Source organism: Euleptes europaea, chromosome 5 (assembly GCF_029931775.1).
Source record: "Euleptes europaea isolate rEulEur1 chromosome 5, rEulEur1.hap1, whole genome shotgun sequence".
Classification (NCBI taxonomy): domain Eukaryota; kingdom Metazoa; phylum Chordata; class Lepidosauria; order Squamata; family Sphaerodactylidae; genus Euleptes; species Euleptes europaea.
In genome coordinates, this window is record NC_079316.1 from 78,993,472 (window position 1) to 79,011,335 (window position 17,864).

General features: G+C 42.2%; 1 protein-coding gene across 1 annotated transcript in view; it reads left to right on the forward strand.

Moving 5' to 3' along the window:
- KNDC1 (kinase non-catalytic C-lobe domain containing 1) overlaps positions 1-17,864 on the forward strand; it is an 83,966-nt gene that overhangs the window by 16,508 nt on the left and 49,594 nt on the right. Inside the window, exons 4-5 of the mRNA XM_056850481.1 lie at positions 12,933-13,079; positions 17,440-17,557. Of these exons, the coding sequence (XP_056706459.1) occupies positions 12,933-13,079; positions 17,440-17,557 (265 nt within the window). The remainder of the gene's footprint in view (positions 1-12,932; positions 13,080-17,439; positions 17,558-17,864) is intronic.

The window sequence follows — 17,864 nt, forward strand, 5'->3', positions numbered from 1 at the left end:
TAAGGAGCCCCGTGGCGCAGAGTGGTAAAGCTGCAGTACTGCAGTCGAAGCTCTGCTCACGACCTGAGTTCGATCCCAGCGGAAGTTGGTTTCAGGTAGCCGGCTCAAGGTTGACTCAGCCTTCCATCCTTCCGAGGTCGGTAAAATGAGTACCCAGCTCGCTGGGGGTAAAGGGAAGATGACTGGGGAAGGCACTGGCAAACCACCCCGCAAAACAAAGTCTGCCTAGAAAACGTCGGGATGTGACGTCGCCCCATGGGTCAGGAATGACCCGGTGCTTGCACAGGGGACCTTTACCTTTACCTTTTATAAGACTCTTATCATATGTATGGGCCATCCCATGGGCAAATAAAAGCCACACAATCTGGCCTTTTTCTTGGTGTCCTTAGTCAACCCTGACTTCTTGCCAGTTCATCAGCAGGGGCAATGCTGCTATGCTGGCAACAACTTCCTTTGTCAAAAGAGGTATAGCAGTATAGCCCCAAAACGATGGAGAACTTGGTGGAAAAGTGCATAATGCAGATGGGAATGTGGACGGATCCTCCGCATTCTAAAGTCATATCATTAGGGTTGCCAGCTCCAGGTTGGGAAATACCTGGAGATTTGGGGGGGGGAGCCTGAGGAGGGTGTGGTTTGGGGTGGGGAGGGACTTCAGTAGGGTATAATGCCATAGATTCCACCTTCCAAAGCAGCCATTTTCTCCAAATGAACTGATTTCTGTTACCTGGAGATCAGTTGTAATAGTGGGAGATCTCCAGCTACCACCTGGTGGTTGGCAACCCTACATATCATTTAGATACTCCTGCTGCACTGTGCAACATGTAAATTCAAGAAGAGGGTTTGAGGAATTCAGAGACCAAGCAGTGGGAAAAGCCACATCTCTAGAGGTGTTTCGGAGGCACTGCAAGGCTAATACCCAAATCCTATTTCATTGTTTATTGAATGTCCCCTCTTATTGATTTTATTCTCTCACTCTTTGTGATCTGTCTTGAGTCCCATATATATATAGGGAAATTAGGCGTGGGTGGGTTCAGGTGTCTAGGCAGCCTACAATAATGCAAATAGAACTCACACCTGCACAAACTGAGAGTACATGAGAATCTTTCTTTCTTTCCCATTAATAGATGTAGATGTATATAGTTTAATGATGAATTTGTATTTTAACACTCTCTGGAAAATGTTTAATTCTTTAAATTTATTTTACTATTTTAAAATTTTATTTTGGTGAAATTTCCACCTTATTCTGTATTGTTGAAATGTCTTTTTTTTTTTTTTGCAAATGCAATAAAGACTTGATGATGATGGTGCAAAGAAAACTTCCACATGTGGCTGCTCCATTGTCAAAACGCATGCCTCTATATTTTGCAGTGGCAATTAAAGCAATGCAGAAAATCCACCATGTGGATACAGCCACAGCTTCTTCATATACATCATCCCTAGAGTTGCCAGCCTCCAGGTTCTAGCTGGAGATTTCCCGCTATTGCAACTGATCTCCAGCCGATAGAGATCAGTTTACCCTGAGAAAATGGCCGCTTTGGCAATTGGACTCTATGGCATTGAAGTCCCTCCCCTCCCCAAACCCCATCCTCCTCAGGCTCCACCCCAAAAGCCTCCCGCTTGTGGTGAAGAGGGACCTGGCGACCCTAGTGCACTTGCCTGCAGAGGTCAGACAGGTGGCAAACAGAAAGGAGGCTTCTTCAGAGGTAGCACTTTACCTTTGAGATTTACCGGGTGGCTATTTTTGTGTCCTCTGGGAGCCAGGCCAAACCATTTAACGGAAAGAGAGAACTGGCAACCCTAATCATCCCAGTAAATATTAAAGAAACCCTTCCATCTTACCTCTGTTGTGAACGTTTTGGAGAAGCCTCCAAAAGTTAATCATATTATCAATTTTAGACTTCCTAGCTACACTCAAGTAGAGATTTCTGTCCGAAAATATGGATTACACATTATGGTATGTAGTGAGCCTTCTAAGGAAATCTATATTCCTTTTATACCATCTACTAAATAACTTCAGGAAATTAAAATTTTAAGATTACGTTTTTCTTTCAACTGGATTGCCATTTCATCTTGAATACCCAAAGCCAGATCCAAACATGTATTAAGATGCTTGTGAAACTGTCCTCTGGGTTGTGTTTATTATTGGGGAGAGAGTGAAAGCCCTGTTTAGGATTATTTCTCAGAATTGCAGATCTTCTGCCCTATGTTTTTATGAGTGGTCTGTAAAGGAAAAAGTTGTACAAATCTCATTGCCTAACAAAGAGATCCTAAACATAGATACAGCCTTCTAAATCCATAGAAGTGAACAGGTTTAGAATTGCAGTTTAAGGATGCAATCTTATACATACTTCCTTGGGAGTAAACCCCATGGGATTATTAATCTTGGTGGAAGGGCCACCCCAGGATGTGACATCACTTGGCCTGGAAATGCCATCGCAGGCTATGCCATTACAATCCTTTCTTTGCTGAGCTTTCAGGCCCATCCTTGAACTCCACTATCCCCAAATATCCAGGAATTCCCAAGCCACAGTTAACAACCCCGCTGGTAAGAACCTTATGTTTTCTGAACACTATTTAGTCTTTATTTAAATAAAATAAATAAACATTTTACAGTTGTACAATATGCTTAGAGCCAATACACAGAGTATTTTAGAAACAGCAATTTATTTAAAGATTGAGAAATGAATTTAATTTAGAAGCCTTTGTTAGGCTGTATGTTTCATTATTTCTGATTGATTTATTTTCCTTTGAGCTTTTGAAACAATTGCCATTTTCCATAGTGGGAGAGAATATAATCTTGCTCAGCACAGTGAGAGAGAAAATATAGACTTAGTATAAAATTAATATTGAATACTTTAGTGAGCCATTTGGCTGTTTAACCAACTTTCATCATTACTACCAGATGCACAACCTTTTATTTTCCCTGTAGGATTCCATCTTCTTGTATTGCAGTACGCTGCAAAGTGATGATAGTGAATTTTAAATAAGATTTCAACAAATTCCCATTTGAGAATACTTTAATAGATTCGTCTTACTCACTGGCACAACACAGGAGGCTTGTAGAGGGGCTAACAAGTGTTGCTAGTGTCAGCTCGGCCTCAAATGGCCATTTGTCTAGATTACAAAGCTGTCATTCAACTCACCATTACAGATTACAGATACGCATTCCCTGTTTCCAGTATATGAAGTATTCTATGTAAAGAGCCTGTATGAAGCTTTAAGCTTGTTCTTCAGTTTCACATCTTTAATTCCCTTTGAAGAGCGATGCAATTCCTTTGGCCTCTTTCTGACTGAGTAGAACATATAAAATAAGGGTTATTACATTCAGTGGGAGGGTGTGTCTTGGCAATAGAGAATTGATTTTGCATGCAGAAGGCCCCAGGTTCAAAGGATCAGGTAGCAGATGGTGCGGATTGTTAATTGTGGAACTCCCTGCCCCAGGATGTGGTAATAGCTGCCAATTTGGAAGGCTTTAAGAGGGTAGTGGACATGTTCATGGAGGAGAGGGCTATTCATGGTTACTAGTAAAAATGGATACTAGTCATGATTCATGTTAAGTACGTGTGGGCGATGCACGAAACCCTAGACGGAGATCCAACAACCACCATTTATTTAACACTCAGGAACTGAACTGGCAATGCTCAACAACCTGCTTATATGCCAGTCCCAACCACCTGGAGCCACACACCCAAGTCCCTGGTTGGTCGGCTACAGTTCATGGTCCAATTAGAAGTAAGGGTGAAGGAGCCTGGAGGGAGATAGCAAGCTCACCCGAGCCTTGCATACATAACCATTCATACCTATTCTCTCCAGGATCAGAGGAGCATGCCTATTATATTAGGTGCTGTGGAACACAGGCAGAATAATGCTGCTGCAGTCGTCTTTTTTTGTGGGTTTCCTGGAGGCCCCTGGTTGGCCACTGTGTGAACAGACCGCTGGACTTGATGGACCTTGGTCTGATCCAGCATGGCTTTTTTTATGTTCTTATGTTCTTATCTTTACCTGATACTCTGGAGAGCTGTTGCCAGTCAGAGCAGACAATATGACCTTGATAGACCAGTGGTCTGATTCAGTGTAAGACAGTTTCATGGGTTTACATTCACATCATCATCAAGACTAGGTTTATTGTGGCAATGGACCACAGACAAGCTAGATGACTGACGTTCCATTAAAGCAATGTTTCGTCAAATATTCTGAAGTCCCTCTTCCTGAGCTTAATTTATCTTTTGTTTTCATGCAAACCAGGGTGCAGGTGACCGCATAGCAACCTTTTCTGTGTAAGTCTACAGCTGTGCCTAGGCATCTGTGCATATGAGGCAAGAGCCAAATAAACTACGGTACCCACTTGCCCAGCTCAGGAGGGATGACTATGGCCAAATGACGCTAGGGCAGGGTGGCACTGTATGCTCAGTTGAAGGGCCTGGCGAATGTATTTTCTGAAGGGGGAGGGATGGGGCCTGCCTAGCTATCATAAGCGCTATACTGAAGAGCAGCTAGAGCTGCTGCTTTTTATCGTCCCCTTGATTTCATGCTTTGCTTCCACCCCTGTTGTCCTTCCTCAGATATATTGGAATCAGAGTTTTCCCAGGAAGGGTTGGGTGGTACAAGAAGAAGGAAGCAAGCTAGAAATGACAGGCTCCTTAGAGAGAGCAATTCCCCAGCTGTAAGTTGGTTTTTTAGAAACAGCAATTATGATGGATCACTCTAAGCCCCAGGACTCATGTCACGTCTCTTGCATGGCTTCAGAAGCAAGCTACTCAGGAATAAGTGATGTGGAAAGTGCTGTCCTGTATGTATGTAAATCTAAACCTAATATATTAGCTTTCAAGTGGACATTCTTTGACGCATTATGGCTGCATAATAGGCCAGTTAGATCTAGGTTGCTGCTAGAGGATCCTCTGGATATATGTAAAAGGTCTGTGTGAAAAAGTGTGCTAAGAGAAATCTTTGTGGAAATCAGCACAGATCCTAAGAGTTGCAACGAGTGTATGGAGGCCAGTCCATACAAGTGAGTGGATAATTGACAGTGCAGGGCACACATAAAACCAGGGTTCAGACAGCTGGTAATCCTAGGAAAGGTGCTACAGGGAAGTTGAGCAGGATCAACAAGGATGGAGTCTGGGCTTAGTTTTGGAATATTGATTGGAACACTGGTGCTCACAGATTAATTTAGGGTTGCCAGGTCCCTATTTGCTGCTGGTGGGAGGTTTTTGGGGCCGAGCCTGAAGATAGGTTTCGGGAGGGATTTAAATGTCATAGAGTCATAAAGTGATTTCAGAACCACTGACAATAATGTTTGAGAATTCATGGAGAACAGGAAAGGTTCCAGCAGACTGGAGGAGGGCTAATGTGGTCCCCATCTTTAAAAAGTGGGGGGGGGGAAAGAAATCCCAAACAATTATCGCCCAGTCAGCCTGACATCAATACCTGGTAAAATACTAGAGCAGATAATTAAACAGACGGTCTGTAAGCACTTAGAAAGAAATGCCATACTCACTGACAGTCAACACGGGTTTCTCAAAAACAGGTCATGCCAAGCTAATCTCATATCTTTTTTTGAAAGAGTGACAAATATGGTAGATGAAGGGAATGCTGTGGATGTAGTGTACCTTGATTTCAGTAAAGCCTTTGATAAAGTCCCCCATGATCTTATTGAAACAAAGCTAGTAAAATGTGGGCTGGACACTGCTATTGTAGGTGGATTGGTAATTGGTTGACCAACCGAACCCAAAGGGTGCTCATTAATGGCACAACTTCATCCTGGAGAGGAGTGACCAGTGGGGTACCATAGGGGTCTGTCTTGGGACCAGTACTATTTAATATTTTTATAAATGACTTGGATGATGGAATAGAGAGCATGCTGATCAAATTTGCAGATGACACCAAGTTAGGAGGGGTAGTTAATACCCCGGAGGGTAGGGTCAGAGTTCAGAATGACCTTGATAGACTGGAGAGCTGGGCCATAAGCAATAAAATGGATTTCAGTAGGGAGAAGTGTAAAGTACTTCACCTGGGGAGAAACAACATAAGGCACAAGTACTGGATGGGAGAGAGTTGGCTTGACAGCAGTACATGTGAAAGAGATCTGGGAGTCTTAGTGGACCACAAACTGAACATGAGTCAACAGTGTGGTATAGCAGCTAAGAAGGCCAATGAAATTCTGGGCTGCATCAATAGGAGTATTGTGTCTAGATCAAGGGAAGCAATACTACCACTGTATTCTGCATTGGTCAGACCTCACTTGGAATACTGTGTCCAGTTTTGGGCTCCACAATTTAAGAAGGATGTTGACAAGTTGGAGCGTGTCCAGAGGAGGGTGACCAGAATGATCAGAGGTCTGGAATCCATGCTTTATGAGGAGAGACTTAAGGAGTTGGGTTTGTTTAGTTTGGAGAAAAGAAGATTGACGGGAGACATGATAGCCATGTTTAAATATTTGAAGAGATGTCATGTTGATGTCATGTAGCTTGTTCTCTGTTGCTCCGGAGACTAGGACATGGAGTAATGGATTTAAACTAATAGAAGAACTTTCTGACGGTGAGGGCTGTTCGACGGTGGAATGTGCTGCCTCGGAGGGTGGTGGAGTCCCCGTCTTTGGAGGTCTTTAAGCAGAGGCTAGATGGCCATCTGTCGGGAGTGCTTTGATTGTGGGATCCTGCATGGCGGGGGGAGGGTTGGGGTCACTGGGGATGTGGGGGGAGGTACAGTAGTTGTTAGTTTCCTGCATTGTGCAGGGGGTTGGACTAGATGACCCTGGTGGTCCCTTCCAACTCTATGATTCTATAATTCTAATTGCCAAAGCAGCCATTTTCTCCAGGTGAACTCATCTCTCCCCACAACAGACACCTTGTGAGGTAGGTGTGGCTGAGAGAGTTCTGAGCGAACTGTGACTATCCCAAGGACACCCAGCTGGCTTCATGTGTAGGAGTGGGGGAACCAACCCGGTTCTCCAGATTGGAGTCCACTGCTGTTAACCACTACACCACCCTGGCTCTCTAAAGACCTCTCTGTGTTTTACTGAATTCATTTGAAATAGGCAATTAATCAGGATTGGTTTCTGTCCTTCTGTTCAGAAATGCCATTGTGACTTTGGATTTTGCTGAAGTGTTTTCATGAAATGGGTTATGATAAATCTGGGGGGGGGTTATCAAAACTTAGTGGAAAGCACAGTTCTTATATATGTTTGCTGAATCTTCTTGAGACACAAATATGCTCTGCTTATTGCTGCCTTTTCCAGACTTCCGTGCCTGCTGTGTCCATGAGGAAAGCTGCTGTTTATCACTGAAACAACTGAAAGAGAGAGCCTGCAACTCAAGACATTAATTGCAGAATTCATTAGACTTAAATAACAGAGAGAGGCTGAGTCCAATATGTTTATTTGTAGAGCCAAAACGGTGAAAGTATTTATTGAATCCCACTTCCTAAACATCCTACCCTACAGCCTGTTGATGTTGAATTTGTAGCTGATGCCTGAAGCAATGAACATCTGGTATCTCCAAGGTTTATGTACACCGATGGAGCTTAAATAAACAGAAGCCTTGTGGTACTTTAAATACTAGTTTTAGCATAATATTTCATGGAATCCACTTTATCTGATGCATGTGTTGGGTCCTCACTTAGCATACATACATACATACGTACATACATACATACATACATACATACATGTATATATAGAGTCAGAAATAGCAGGGTCAAAGGGCCATGAAATGCAGGAAGTACAAAATGAGTCATTATTATGAGAAGAAGAGTTGGTTTTTATATGTTTACTTTCTCTACCAGTTAAGGGAGAATCAAACTGGCTTACAATCACTTTCCCCTCCCCTCCCCACAACAGACACCTTGTGAGGTAGGTGGGGCTGAGAGAGTTCGGAGATAACTGTGACTAGCCCAAGGTCACCTAGCTGGTTTCATGTGGAGGAGTGAGGAAACCAACCCGGTTCACCAGATTAGCCTCCGCCACTCATGTGGAGGAGTGGGGAATCAAACCGGTTTTCCAGATTAGAGTGCAGAGCTCCAAGCCACCGCTCTTAACCACTACACCATGCTGGCTCCGCTATAATCAAGTAAAATAATCAAAGTAGGAGTAATTGGTCATAATGCAATTTCTTAAGTCTTTGCTAAACTGGTAAACACCAGTTGTGTCAGATTTGTCTGTTTATTCTCTTACATAGGGGATGATCTCTTTGTCTGGATGCAGGAGGCAAATGTTAACACATTGTAGGATGAGTAAGTGGATAATAAATACAAGCTGGTATGGCTGATGGCATTTCATGAGTGGACATGGGCACAGAGTTGGCATCTGGGTTTGTTGTGAGGTCTGGTTGCTGGGTTTGTCTCTCCGTAGGTGGTCCATTTCTGTTTAAGAAGCTGCCTTAGATGGAGGCGGTTTTTGTAAGCAAGGAAAGGAGAAAGAAGTATCATTGTTCAGAATGGGTTTTAGATCACTGATGATGCGTTGGACTGTATCAAGCTGGGAGCTACAGGTGAAAACAACCAGGGGTGCTCTGTTTGCTCCTTTGAACCTGTCTTCTGGTAGGCTAGGCTGTTTCTGAGTGGCTTTTTTTCAGTCTGATTCTTCATTTTGGAGGCTGGGTATTATAATCCTAAGGATGCCTGATGTAAATCCTTCAGGTCAAAGAGTGGAGCAAATGTGACATTGGGCATGACTATAGACATTGACTTATGTGACATAGTAAGGCTTGTAGCTGGAAGCAAGTAAACATGTGTTGTAGTCAGTGGGTTTCCACTGTAAGGTGGTGCTTATGTGTTCATTGTGAAGTTGTACAGTAGTGTCCAGACAATGTATCTGTTGTTTGGACTAATCCAAGTTCAGGTTTATAGTTGGGTGAAAGAAGAAGAAGAAGAAGAGTGGAGTTTTGTATGCCGACTTTCTCTACCACTTAAGGCAGAATCAAACCGGCTTACAATCACCTTCCCTTCCCCTCCCCACAACAGACACCCTGTGAGGTAGGTGGGGCTGAGAGAGCTCTAACGGAGCTTTAACTTGCCCAAGGTCACCCAGCTGGCTTCGTGTGTAGGAGTGGGGAAACAAATCCAGTTCACCAGATTAGCCTCTGCCACTCACTTGGAGGAGTGGGGAATCAAACCCAGATCAGAGTCCACCGCTCCAAACCACTGGTCTTAACCACTACACCATGCTGTTGATGTTCTGGCGGATTCTCTCAGTTGCTTCCTTACTTAAATGCCTTTATTTATGCAAATTGAAATTATTTGGAGGCTTTGATTTCAATGAACTTCCTGCACCAGCAAGTATTTACTTACCTATTTTTAATTCACGTAGACTAGATAATTGCAGGCCTGCCATAAGTTGCATAACCACACTCACCATTCCAAAAAGCACTTAACATTTAGCTGTTTATGTTTAGTTCACCCCATTCATTTTGTCACTTGTGCAGAGATTTTTTTTATCATCCATCAGTTATGATATGATGTCGAAAAGGTAAAGCATAGGTACTAGGCTTGGTTTTTCAAATTTGGGTACGAGTCTTGATCATTAAGAACTCCTGAGTGTTTTATTTCTGCTCAGATATCTGCAAGAGTAAGGGGTTTTCCCAAGCAATCAAAATGTGTGCCAACTGCACATATTCATGGGTTGCCAGCTCACATTGAGATGTGTCCGAGACTCAGTTATTGTATTAAATATCAGACAGAGCCAACAAGCAAACCTGCAAAGGATAGATTTGCTGTAAGAGAGCAATTTCGCTGCTGCTTCTGCCCCTCCCTTTAACAGTAGAAAATACGAAGTGGAAAATAGCAGCCTTGAAGTTCAAATGAGATGTTGTGTGATTTTTTTTTATGTTAGGATACGACCTAGGACAAATCCCCTATGTACTTAATGTGTCTGATTTTAGAAGAAATGTGTCTTATCCTCTCTAGCCAGTGTCGTGTACTGGTTAAGAGTGGTGGACTCTAATCTGGTAAACTGGGTTTGTTTCCCCACTCCTCCACATGAAGCCTGCCAGGTGACCTAGGGCTAGACACAGTTCTCTGAACTCTCTCAGCCCTGCCAACCTCACAACATGAGCAAACTGTGACTAGCCCAAGGTCACCCAGCAGACTTCATGTGGAGGAGTGGGGAAACCAACCCGGTTCACCGGATTAGAGTCTGCCCCTCTCAACCACTAAACCACACTGGCTCTCAACCACTATACCATGCTGTAGTATGGCAGATACAGAAAATTTTCCCAGGTGGGGAAACATTGTGCAACAGTAACATCTGTTTAATAAAATTGTAACTTCTTGTGAAAAATATTAATGAAAAGATAATTGTAACTTCTTGTGAAAAATATTAATGAAAAGATAATCAAGCCAGAAAGGTTCTTTTTTCCTCTGAACTCCATAGATATGTCTTTGGTCATGAAAAGTGGCAACACAGATGTTGGTTTCCAGCTACAGTTTCTGACTTCCCACATCTCCATTTTCATATTAATAAACCATTGTTAGCTGGATGGTTTCTGACAGAGTCAGAGTCTGCCTGAAACCCTGGAGAGCCGCTGCTGGTCTGAGTAGACAATAGCGACCTTGATGGATCAATGATCTGATTCAGTATAAGGCAGCTTCATGGGTGTGACACGTCTCTGGGTTTTATTCTACCACTCTGCTCAGCTGTGAGTGTTGGGCCCTACAAGCAGAGGAGCATTTGCACCAGGGTGGACCGTGTTTTGTCCTTGTAGAATACACCACCCTTAGCTGAGCAAAGTGGTCAACAGAGCCCTTGAAGCTCTGATGGCATCAAGGGATGTTTGTATGTCATTCTTATAAGTGGGCAGGGTTCTCTGATGGGGATGCACCATTTTTTTGTGGGCTGTGCAACAACAGTTTCCATGGACACCACTTGTTTTTATCCAAGCAGATAAATGGTCCATTGTTCAGAGGTCATCCATTGGTAACTGTGGAACGGTTTTTAAATTTTAAGGGCAATTTTGAATGTTTCCCCCCCACACACACACACACACACATATATGTGTGGGAATGCATGAATGCTGTGTTAAGAGTAATGCTGAAAATTGTATGTGGATCTTTACATGTGAATGTTGTAAAGTGCCTTTTTTTGCTGAACTGGACCACTGATCCATCTGTAGCAGAAGACTGTGGTTCCAATGGACTGTAGCCTTCAAGGATCATTACCAGACTTCTTTCCAAGCCCTGTTAACTTAAGACTCATTTAAATGCAGATGTGTCTGGGCTTTCTGCATACAAAGTATATCCCCTTTTATTTAAGATTTCTCGAAGCGGTATGCAGTGCTTGGTGTCATCACTTATGCTTTTGATGATGTACAGAATCACACACATGAGGTCTCTGTTTCATGTATATGTGACTAAATACACACACATCTCACATGATCAACTATACACATATTTACATCATCATCACCTTTATTAGGCATTTACCACACCATAGTTATAAAACACGATTACAAACACCAAATTGTCTATAGAAGCATTAAAATAACATTGTTAGTAACATTATCTAGGAGCATGTATAAGCAGTTCGCCTATCCTTGATATAGCTAGCTGGTATCTGTTGAGTAATAAAAGAATTTCTGTCTGATTAAAGATACACCACCAACTACTAGTCTGAGAAACTCTGAGCACTCGACAACAAAGGTCTGATATAAACATTCCTCAGCCTCAAGTAAAACTTACAGTGCAGTAACATATTAGTTAAGTGTTCAGGTACACCAGTTATGCGTGGACGACACCTGTCACTGAGAGGAATTCTCTTATATCTGCCATATAAAATGGCTGATAGATGAATATTAAACCTGGTCAGTATAAAAGCTTTGTGGACATCAGGTGATTCCAAATGAGATAAGTAAGCAGCTACAGTTCCATAATCCGGATCAACACCATGAAACGTGGGAGAACAATGTCTGTTTGCTAAAGAAAATAAAGTTTGCATTTACTATTCTGAAATGTTTCCAGGTCAGATTGAGCATCCCTAATCTGAAATGCTCCAAAATCCGAAACTTTCTGAGCGCCGATGTGACACCACAAGTGGAAAATTCCACATCTGACCTCATGTGGTTCAATGTACACAAACTTTGTTTCATGCACTAAATTATTTTAAATATTGCATAAAATTACCTTCAAGCTACTTGTATAAGGTGTATCTAAAACATAAATGAATTTCGTATTTAGACTTGGGTCCCATCCCCAAGATAGTCATTATGTATATGCAAATATTCCAGTATATGAAAAAATCTGAAATCTGAAACACTTCTGGTCCCAAGCGTTTTGAATAAGGGATACTCAACCTGTATAGGAAATTTTGTCTTGTATGATATTCACTAGTGCATTGGTGGATTTTTGTGTCTGTCTTCTTGATGTTTTCTTTCTCCTTCACTGAAAGATTTTTAACAGTAATATATTCCAAAAGTGACATATTATATATTTGACAAATGCTTTACCAATGCTAAAATCGTGAGAATGATTTTAATGAACTTGGTGAAAGCTCCACCTAGTGGAAAGCTGCCAAAATACTTTCTGTTGGTTTTACCTGAAACCAGAAGAAATGTTCTCATATGGAATTTTTAGAGATGATTTAGATATTTCACAATTGTGGTTGGTATTTGTACCCTCTTTCCTGTGCAGGCATTCCACAAGATAAGGGAGTAACTTTTCAACATTTGTCTCACTTGTACTTGCCTCCTGTCTATCAATTCTCTTCTGCAATTGGCCCCCTATATGAACATCCAGTTTCACCCAAAAATACATTTTAAACAGAAAATAAATCCCAATTTTGTCTGCATTTAGTTATGATGGATAACGAGGGATTAAGACACTTCTGCCATGATTCACAAATTGCTTGCACTGCTCTTGACTCATAGATTTTAATGGAGTTAATCTGGATTTTAATAATAGAATGGTCGTTTGTTGAATATTTTGTTGTTTTCTGCTGCTTGCAGGCACATATTTTTTCTTTGGGAGCAACACTAAAAACAGTGGTTGAATATATGATGGAGGTTGAAGAACAGTCAGAATTTAGCCCAGATCTACAAATTGTACTTGAACAAATGCAAGAGGAAAATCCTCAAGAGAGGCCAGATATTGAGGTAAAAAAAATGGTCTTGAGAACTATTAGGATACTTTCTTATTATGTTGACTTATTTTGATGTTACAGCATAGGATAGAAAAATTATGTCTTCAGTCTTCTTTTCTTAGTCTTTTAGAGTTAACTGCATTGTGTCAGGTGTAATAACAGCAAATATAATGGTGGTACTTTTCTAAGGCTTGCCCTCGCACTGAAATTTTTAGCTACTATAGCTGATACAATTAAGTCTGCATGTGTAATCTAGATCTGTGCTCCATGGATAAATATATTCGTTGTGCTAGGCACTAGAACAATTGACATGCTACTATTAGGGTTGCCCTGTCTTCTGCTGTAAACCCATGCTCCCTGCTGCTGCTCCTTTGGGCAGTGGGAGAATTGTTGTTGTTTTTTAAATGGCCACCAGCATGACAACATGACATCACTTCTGGGAAAAACCTGGAAGCAATGTTTTGCTGCTCAAGGGATTGCCAGAAACTCTATGGTTTTACTGTAGAGCATCCAACAATTCTTAGATTGATGTGATGTCACTTCTGGTTTTCCCAGGAAGTGATGTCATGTTGCACTAACATAGGCTAACCACTTTGGAACAGCGCCTTTCCCTTTTTGTACTTATATTATGCAAAGGAGACAGTTTTTAAATTCAGTTGAATTTCCAGTAGGTTGGAGCTTTGCTTCAGGTCTAAAAGTACTGGCCTTTCAACTGTTTGCTACATACTGTGTCTCTATAGGCCAGCATTTATTTATTGTAGATATTAATCCTCCATTTTTCTCCCCAATGGCAATCCAGAGCAGTTTACAACATCATTCTCCTCTCATCCATTTTATCCTCAAAACGGCTTTGTGAGGTGGGTTAAACGAAGAAAAAAGTGACTGGCTCAAGGTCACTTACTGTGCCATCTTAAGGGTGGTGGTGGTTAAAAAGCACCCGGGGATGGCGCAGCTGCGCTGCCTCCTAAGCAGCTTGCTGTCAAGTGCAGCAAGCCAAAAATGCCTTTTTCAAGAAAACCCTGTGAAACTCTCCATTGAGTTCCATGGGGCTACGCCACCCTTTTTGCAGGCATAACTTGGCACCTGCTAGGGTTGCCAGCTCCAGGCTGGGAAATACCTGGAGATTTTTGGGGCAGAGCCTGAGGAGGGCAGGTTTGGGGAGGGGAGGGACTTCAATGCCATAGAGTCCAATGGTCAAAGCGGCCATTTTCTCCAGGTGAACTGATATCTATCAGCTGGAGATCAGTTGTAATAGCAGATCTCTAGCTGATACCTGGAAGTTGGCAACCGTAGCACCTGCAAAAAAAGGTGCTCCTGGGCTGAAAGGGCTAAAGGAGCTGATTATAGTCAGCTCCGCCCCCACGGACACCCACTTTGATGCCAGCATGAGCCCTTGCACTGGGAAAACACTGCTGGTGAGCCTGCACCGGTGCCCACAGCTCGCATTGCCATACTGCTCCATGGACCGGTGTTAGTGGCCCTGTGCCAATGTTAGTGCTAGTTTAGCTGGCACAAGTGGCACTAATGCCAGTTCAGGTGTCACACTGGCTCCAATCCCCTTTTGGTAGGGTTGCCAGCCTCCAGGTGGTATAGCAAACTAAAGTTAGCGTGCTGACAATAATTTGGCAAACAAAAGACAGCAACTTATGCGAAAAATCCAAGTGGTATTAATTTATCATATCCACTGTTGCATAGGAAAATTAATTCTATAGAGAGGCAACCTTGCCCATTACAAAAATTAGTACAAAAATAATACAGGTATAATTATTCAAAAAGTACACTGTGCATCATAGCATGTGTAGCTCATCACTTTGTCCAAGAGGAGTGTTGCAGGTTCTTTCTTCGACAGGTGTCCGGTAACCATCTGTTTCGGCTTATATCAAAGCCTTCCTCATGGACCAACGCTTGCTGTTAGTAACTTGCTTGCGCGTTGGCCTTTTGGTAGGGTTGCCAGCCTCCAGGTGGTAGCTGGAGATCTTCTGCTATTACAACTGGTCTCCAGGTGACAGAGATCAGTTCATCTGGTGAAAATGGCCACTTGGGAAGGTAGACTCTATGGCATTATACCTCATTGAAGTCCCTCCTCTCCCAAACCCCACCCAAAATCCCCAGGTATTTCCCAACCCAGAGCTGGCAACCCTACCTTTCAGCCCTCCCCTGGTTAGGATTGCTCTGTTAGTGAGCTTTCTTGGGAGCATGGGGATTTGAACACAGGTCTCTCACATCCTAGTGACACTGTAACCACTACACCATGGTAATAAATTAGCATGCAGAAGGAAGAACAAGCACATGCTATTGCATGAATTAGTTATAAGCAAGGATAAACTGAAAATGTATTGTTGAGCTAAAAGGTACAAAGAGGGCCAGGCTGATGTGCGGTGCCCTTGATCCTTATAGCTGTTGCAAACCCAGCATGTTCAAAATGCTCCCTTCCTTAGTAACCCAAAGGGAATACTCAGCTTAATGCATATTACGAGCATTCCCCCAATCTTCTAAATATCATTAAACAGGTTTGGACTCTGCTCATTCTCGGAACTAATAAGAATAATAAATGGGAAATCTTGCCTATCGGCAAACCCTTTCTATTATCAAATATGGGCTTTTTTCTAAATGGATTTCCTCTGGCAATCTAACTGCATTAACTTCTTGGAATATTACCAGTATTTTCTAACATACCAGAGTAATAATGTTTAAATGACTAAATATGCTGTAGAGATTATGCCTACTAATTCTTAGTCTGTGGGGCAAAGTTAACTTGATGAAAAGTAACATTTTGCTCTGAATTTTCTGTATGCTTTGGTGGGGGGAGTCTTCCCATTTCCATTGGTCAACATGAACAAGGCTTATGCTTTACAAAATTGTCTTTGGTTTGAAGGCTAAATGCTAGCCCAAATTTTCTTTACTCAGATTTCATTATACAATATAATTTTTAACATAGTGTTGCTACTACTGCCCTGACCTGAATGTAGGGTTTCCCGCCTCCAGGCGGTAGCTGGAGATCTCCCGCTATTACAACTGATCTTCAGGTGAAAGAGGTCAGTTCCCCTGGAGAAAATGGCCACTTCAGTGGTTGTACTCTGTGGCATTGAAGTCCCTCCCCTCTCCAAATCCCTCCCTCCTCTGGCTCTACCCTCAAAATCTCCAGGTATTTTTCAGCCCAGAGCTGGCAATCCTACCTGGACGGCCTAGGCTAGCCCAGTCTAATTAAATCTTGGGAGCTAAGCAAGGCCAGCCCTAGTTGATCCTTGGAAGGGAGACCACCAAGGAAGTCCAGGGTTGCTACACTGAGGCAGACACTAGCAAACCACCTGTTTTTGTTCTTGCCTTGAAAACTCTAAGGCAGGGGTATCAAACATATGGCCGCGGGCCAGATCCGGCCCGTTCAGAGCGCTTATCCAGCTCACGAGCCAGCCAAGCCAGCCACACACCCCCACAGTCTCAATCTGGGCTGGTGAAGCATGGCCCAACCCAACCAAGCAACATTTTTGTCATATCCGGCCCTCATAACAAATGAGTTCAACACCCCTGCTCTAAGGGGTCAGCATAAGTTGGCTGCGACTTAATGGCATTTTCAATTACTGCCACCCACCTTAGACCAAGCTATGACCTGTTACTAAGTCCTGACTCACCAACTGAATACCAGTGTGTTAGATCAAGGAAACATCTTTCATCAAAATAGATATTCAAAGATGGATTGTTCCAAATATACTAGAGGCATCTAAGACATTTTATTGCTTTTGCAGAGGCTACCAAAGTTGGGGGAGGGGAGTTATTTGTGATCCAGAAAGCCATATTGTAACTGTAGATAGTTGGGTTCAACATAGACAGGGATTTAGGGGAATAGCTCTACACAGTGCAGTGGAACAAAATAAAGGCATTTTAGGGATGATCTTGGCAACAGCTGCTGCCACTACCGAGATGACTGTTAATTGAAAATGCAACAACTGACTCATTTCATTAGATCAAATATTGTGGGACTGCTCATAATACAAGATTGCAGGATCAAGATTAAATGATAAATTGTAGGAGCACAAATCTGCAAACACATGGTTTGATCTTGTTCGTATTTTAGTGACCTGGAAATTGTCATTTAGTAATAAGGCTACATTGGTTGCTAAGAGATTGGATGTTCCCCTTATTGTGAACATTTATTGCGTATTTTGAAATGCTACATTTCAAACTGATTCCTAATTCTCTAGAAATTTAAGGGTTGGGAGAGGTTATGGCGTCTTAGAGTTCCTTAATTGCTTACTTCACAGATGCAAAACATTGGAAGTTTCCTAGGGAATAGTAATCTCTTCTGTCATTGGAATCATACCATCTGTGATAGCGAGATAATTGCTAAATGCTTTACTGTACAATTGTCATTATAGACTGTCATATCATTGTGTAAAGAGAAACTGAAGTATTCCTCCTCAAGCGATGCTTGCCAATGCCTCTCTGCTATTGGAAGAAGAATGCTTTCAATTGAATCTTGTGACACCTTTCAAGGTACAACTTACATTCTTTAGATATCGTAAAAATCAAGAACCAGTTTTGTAGTCTGGTGAGGGAACCATCGTTCCTTTTTTCGCCATATTAAGTAAAAATTATGGCAAAAATCTATTTTTTCCTTCAGCTGTTCAAATTATTTTTCTTTCTAATAGTCTCCATTTTTAGAGATTTGTATTAGGGTGCCATCCAATGAACTGCTGAACTGATACTTGTTGAGAATGGATCACAGCTATTGCATAAGCACACTGCTGGAATCTATGGTACTTTATTGGCTTTGTGAGTTTAGATGGAGCTACTGTCCTGG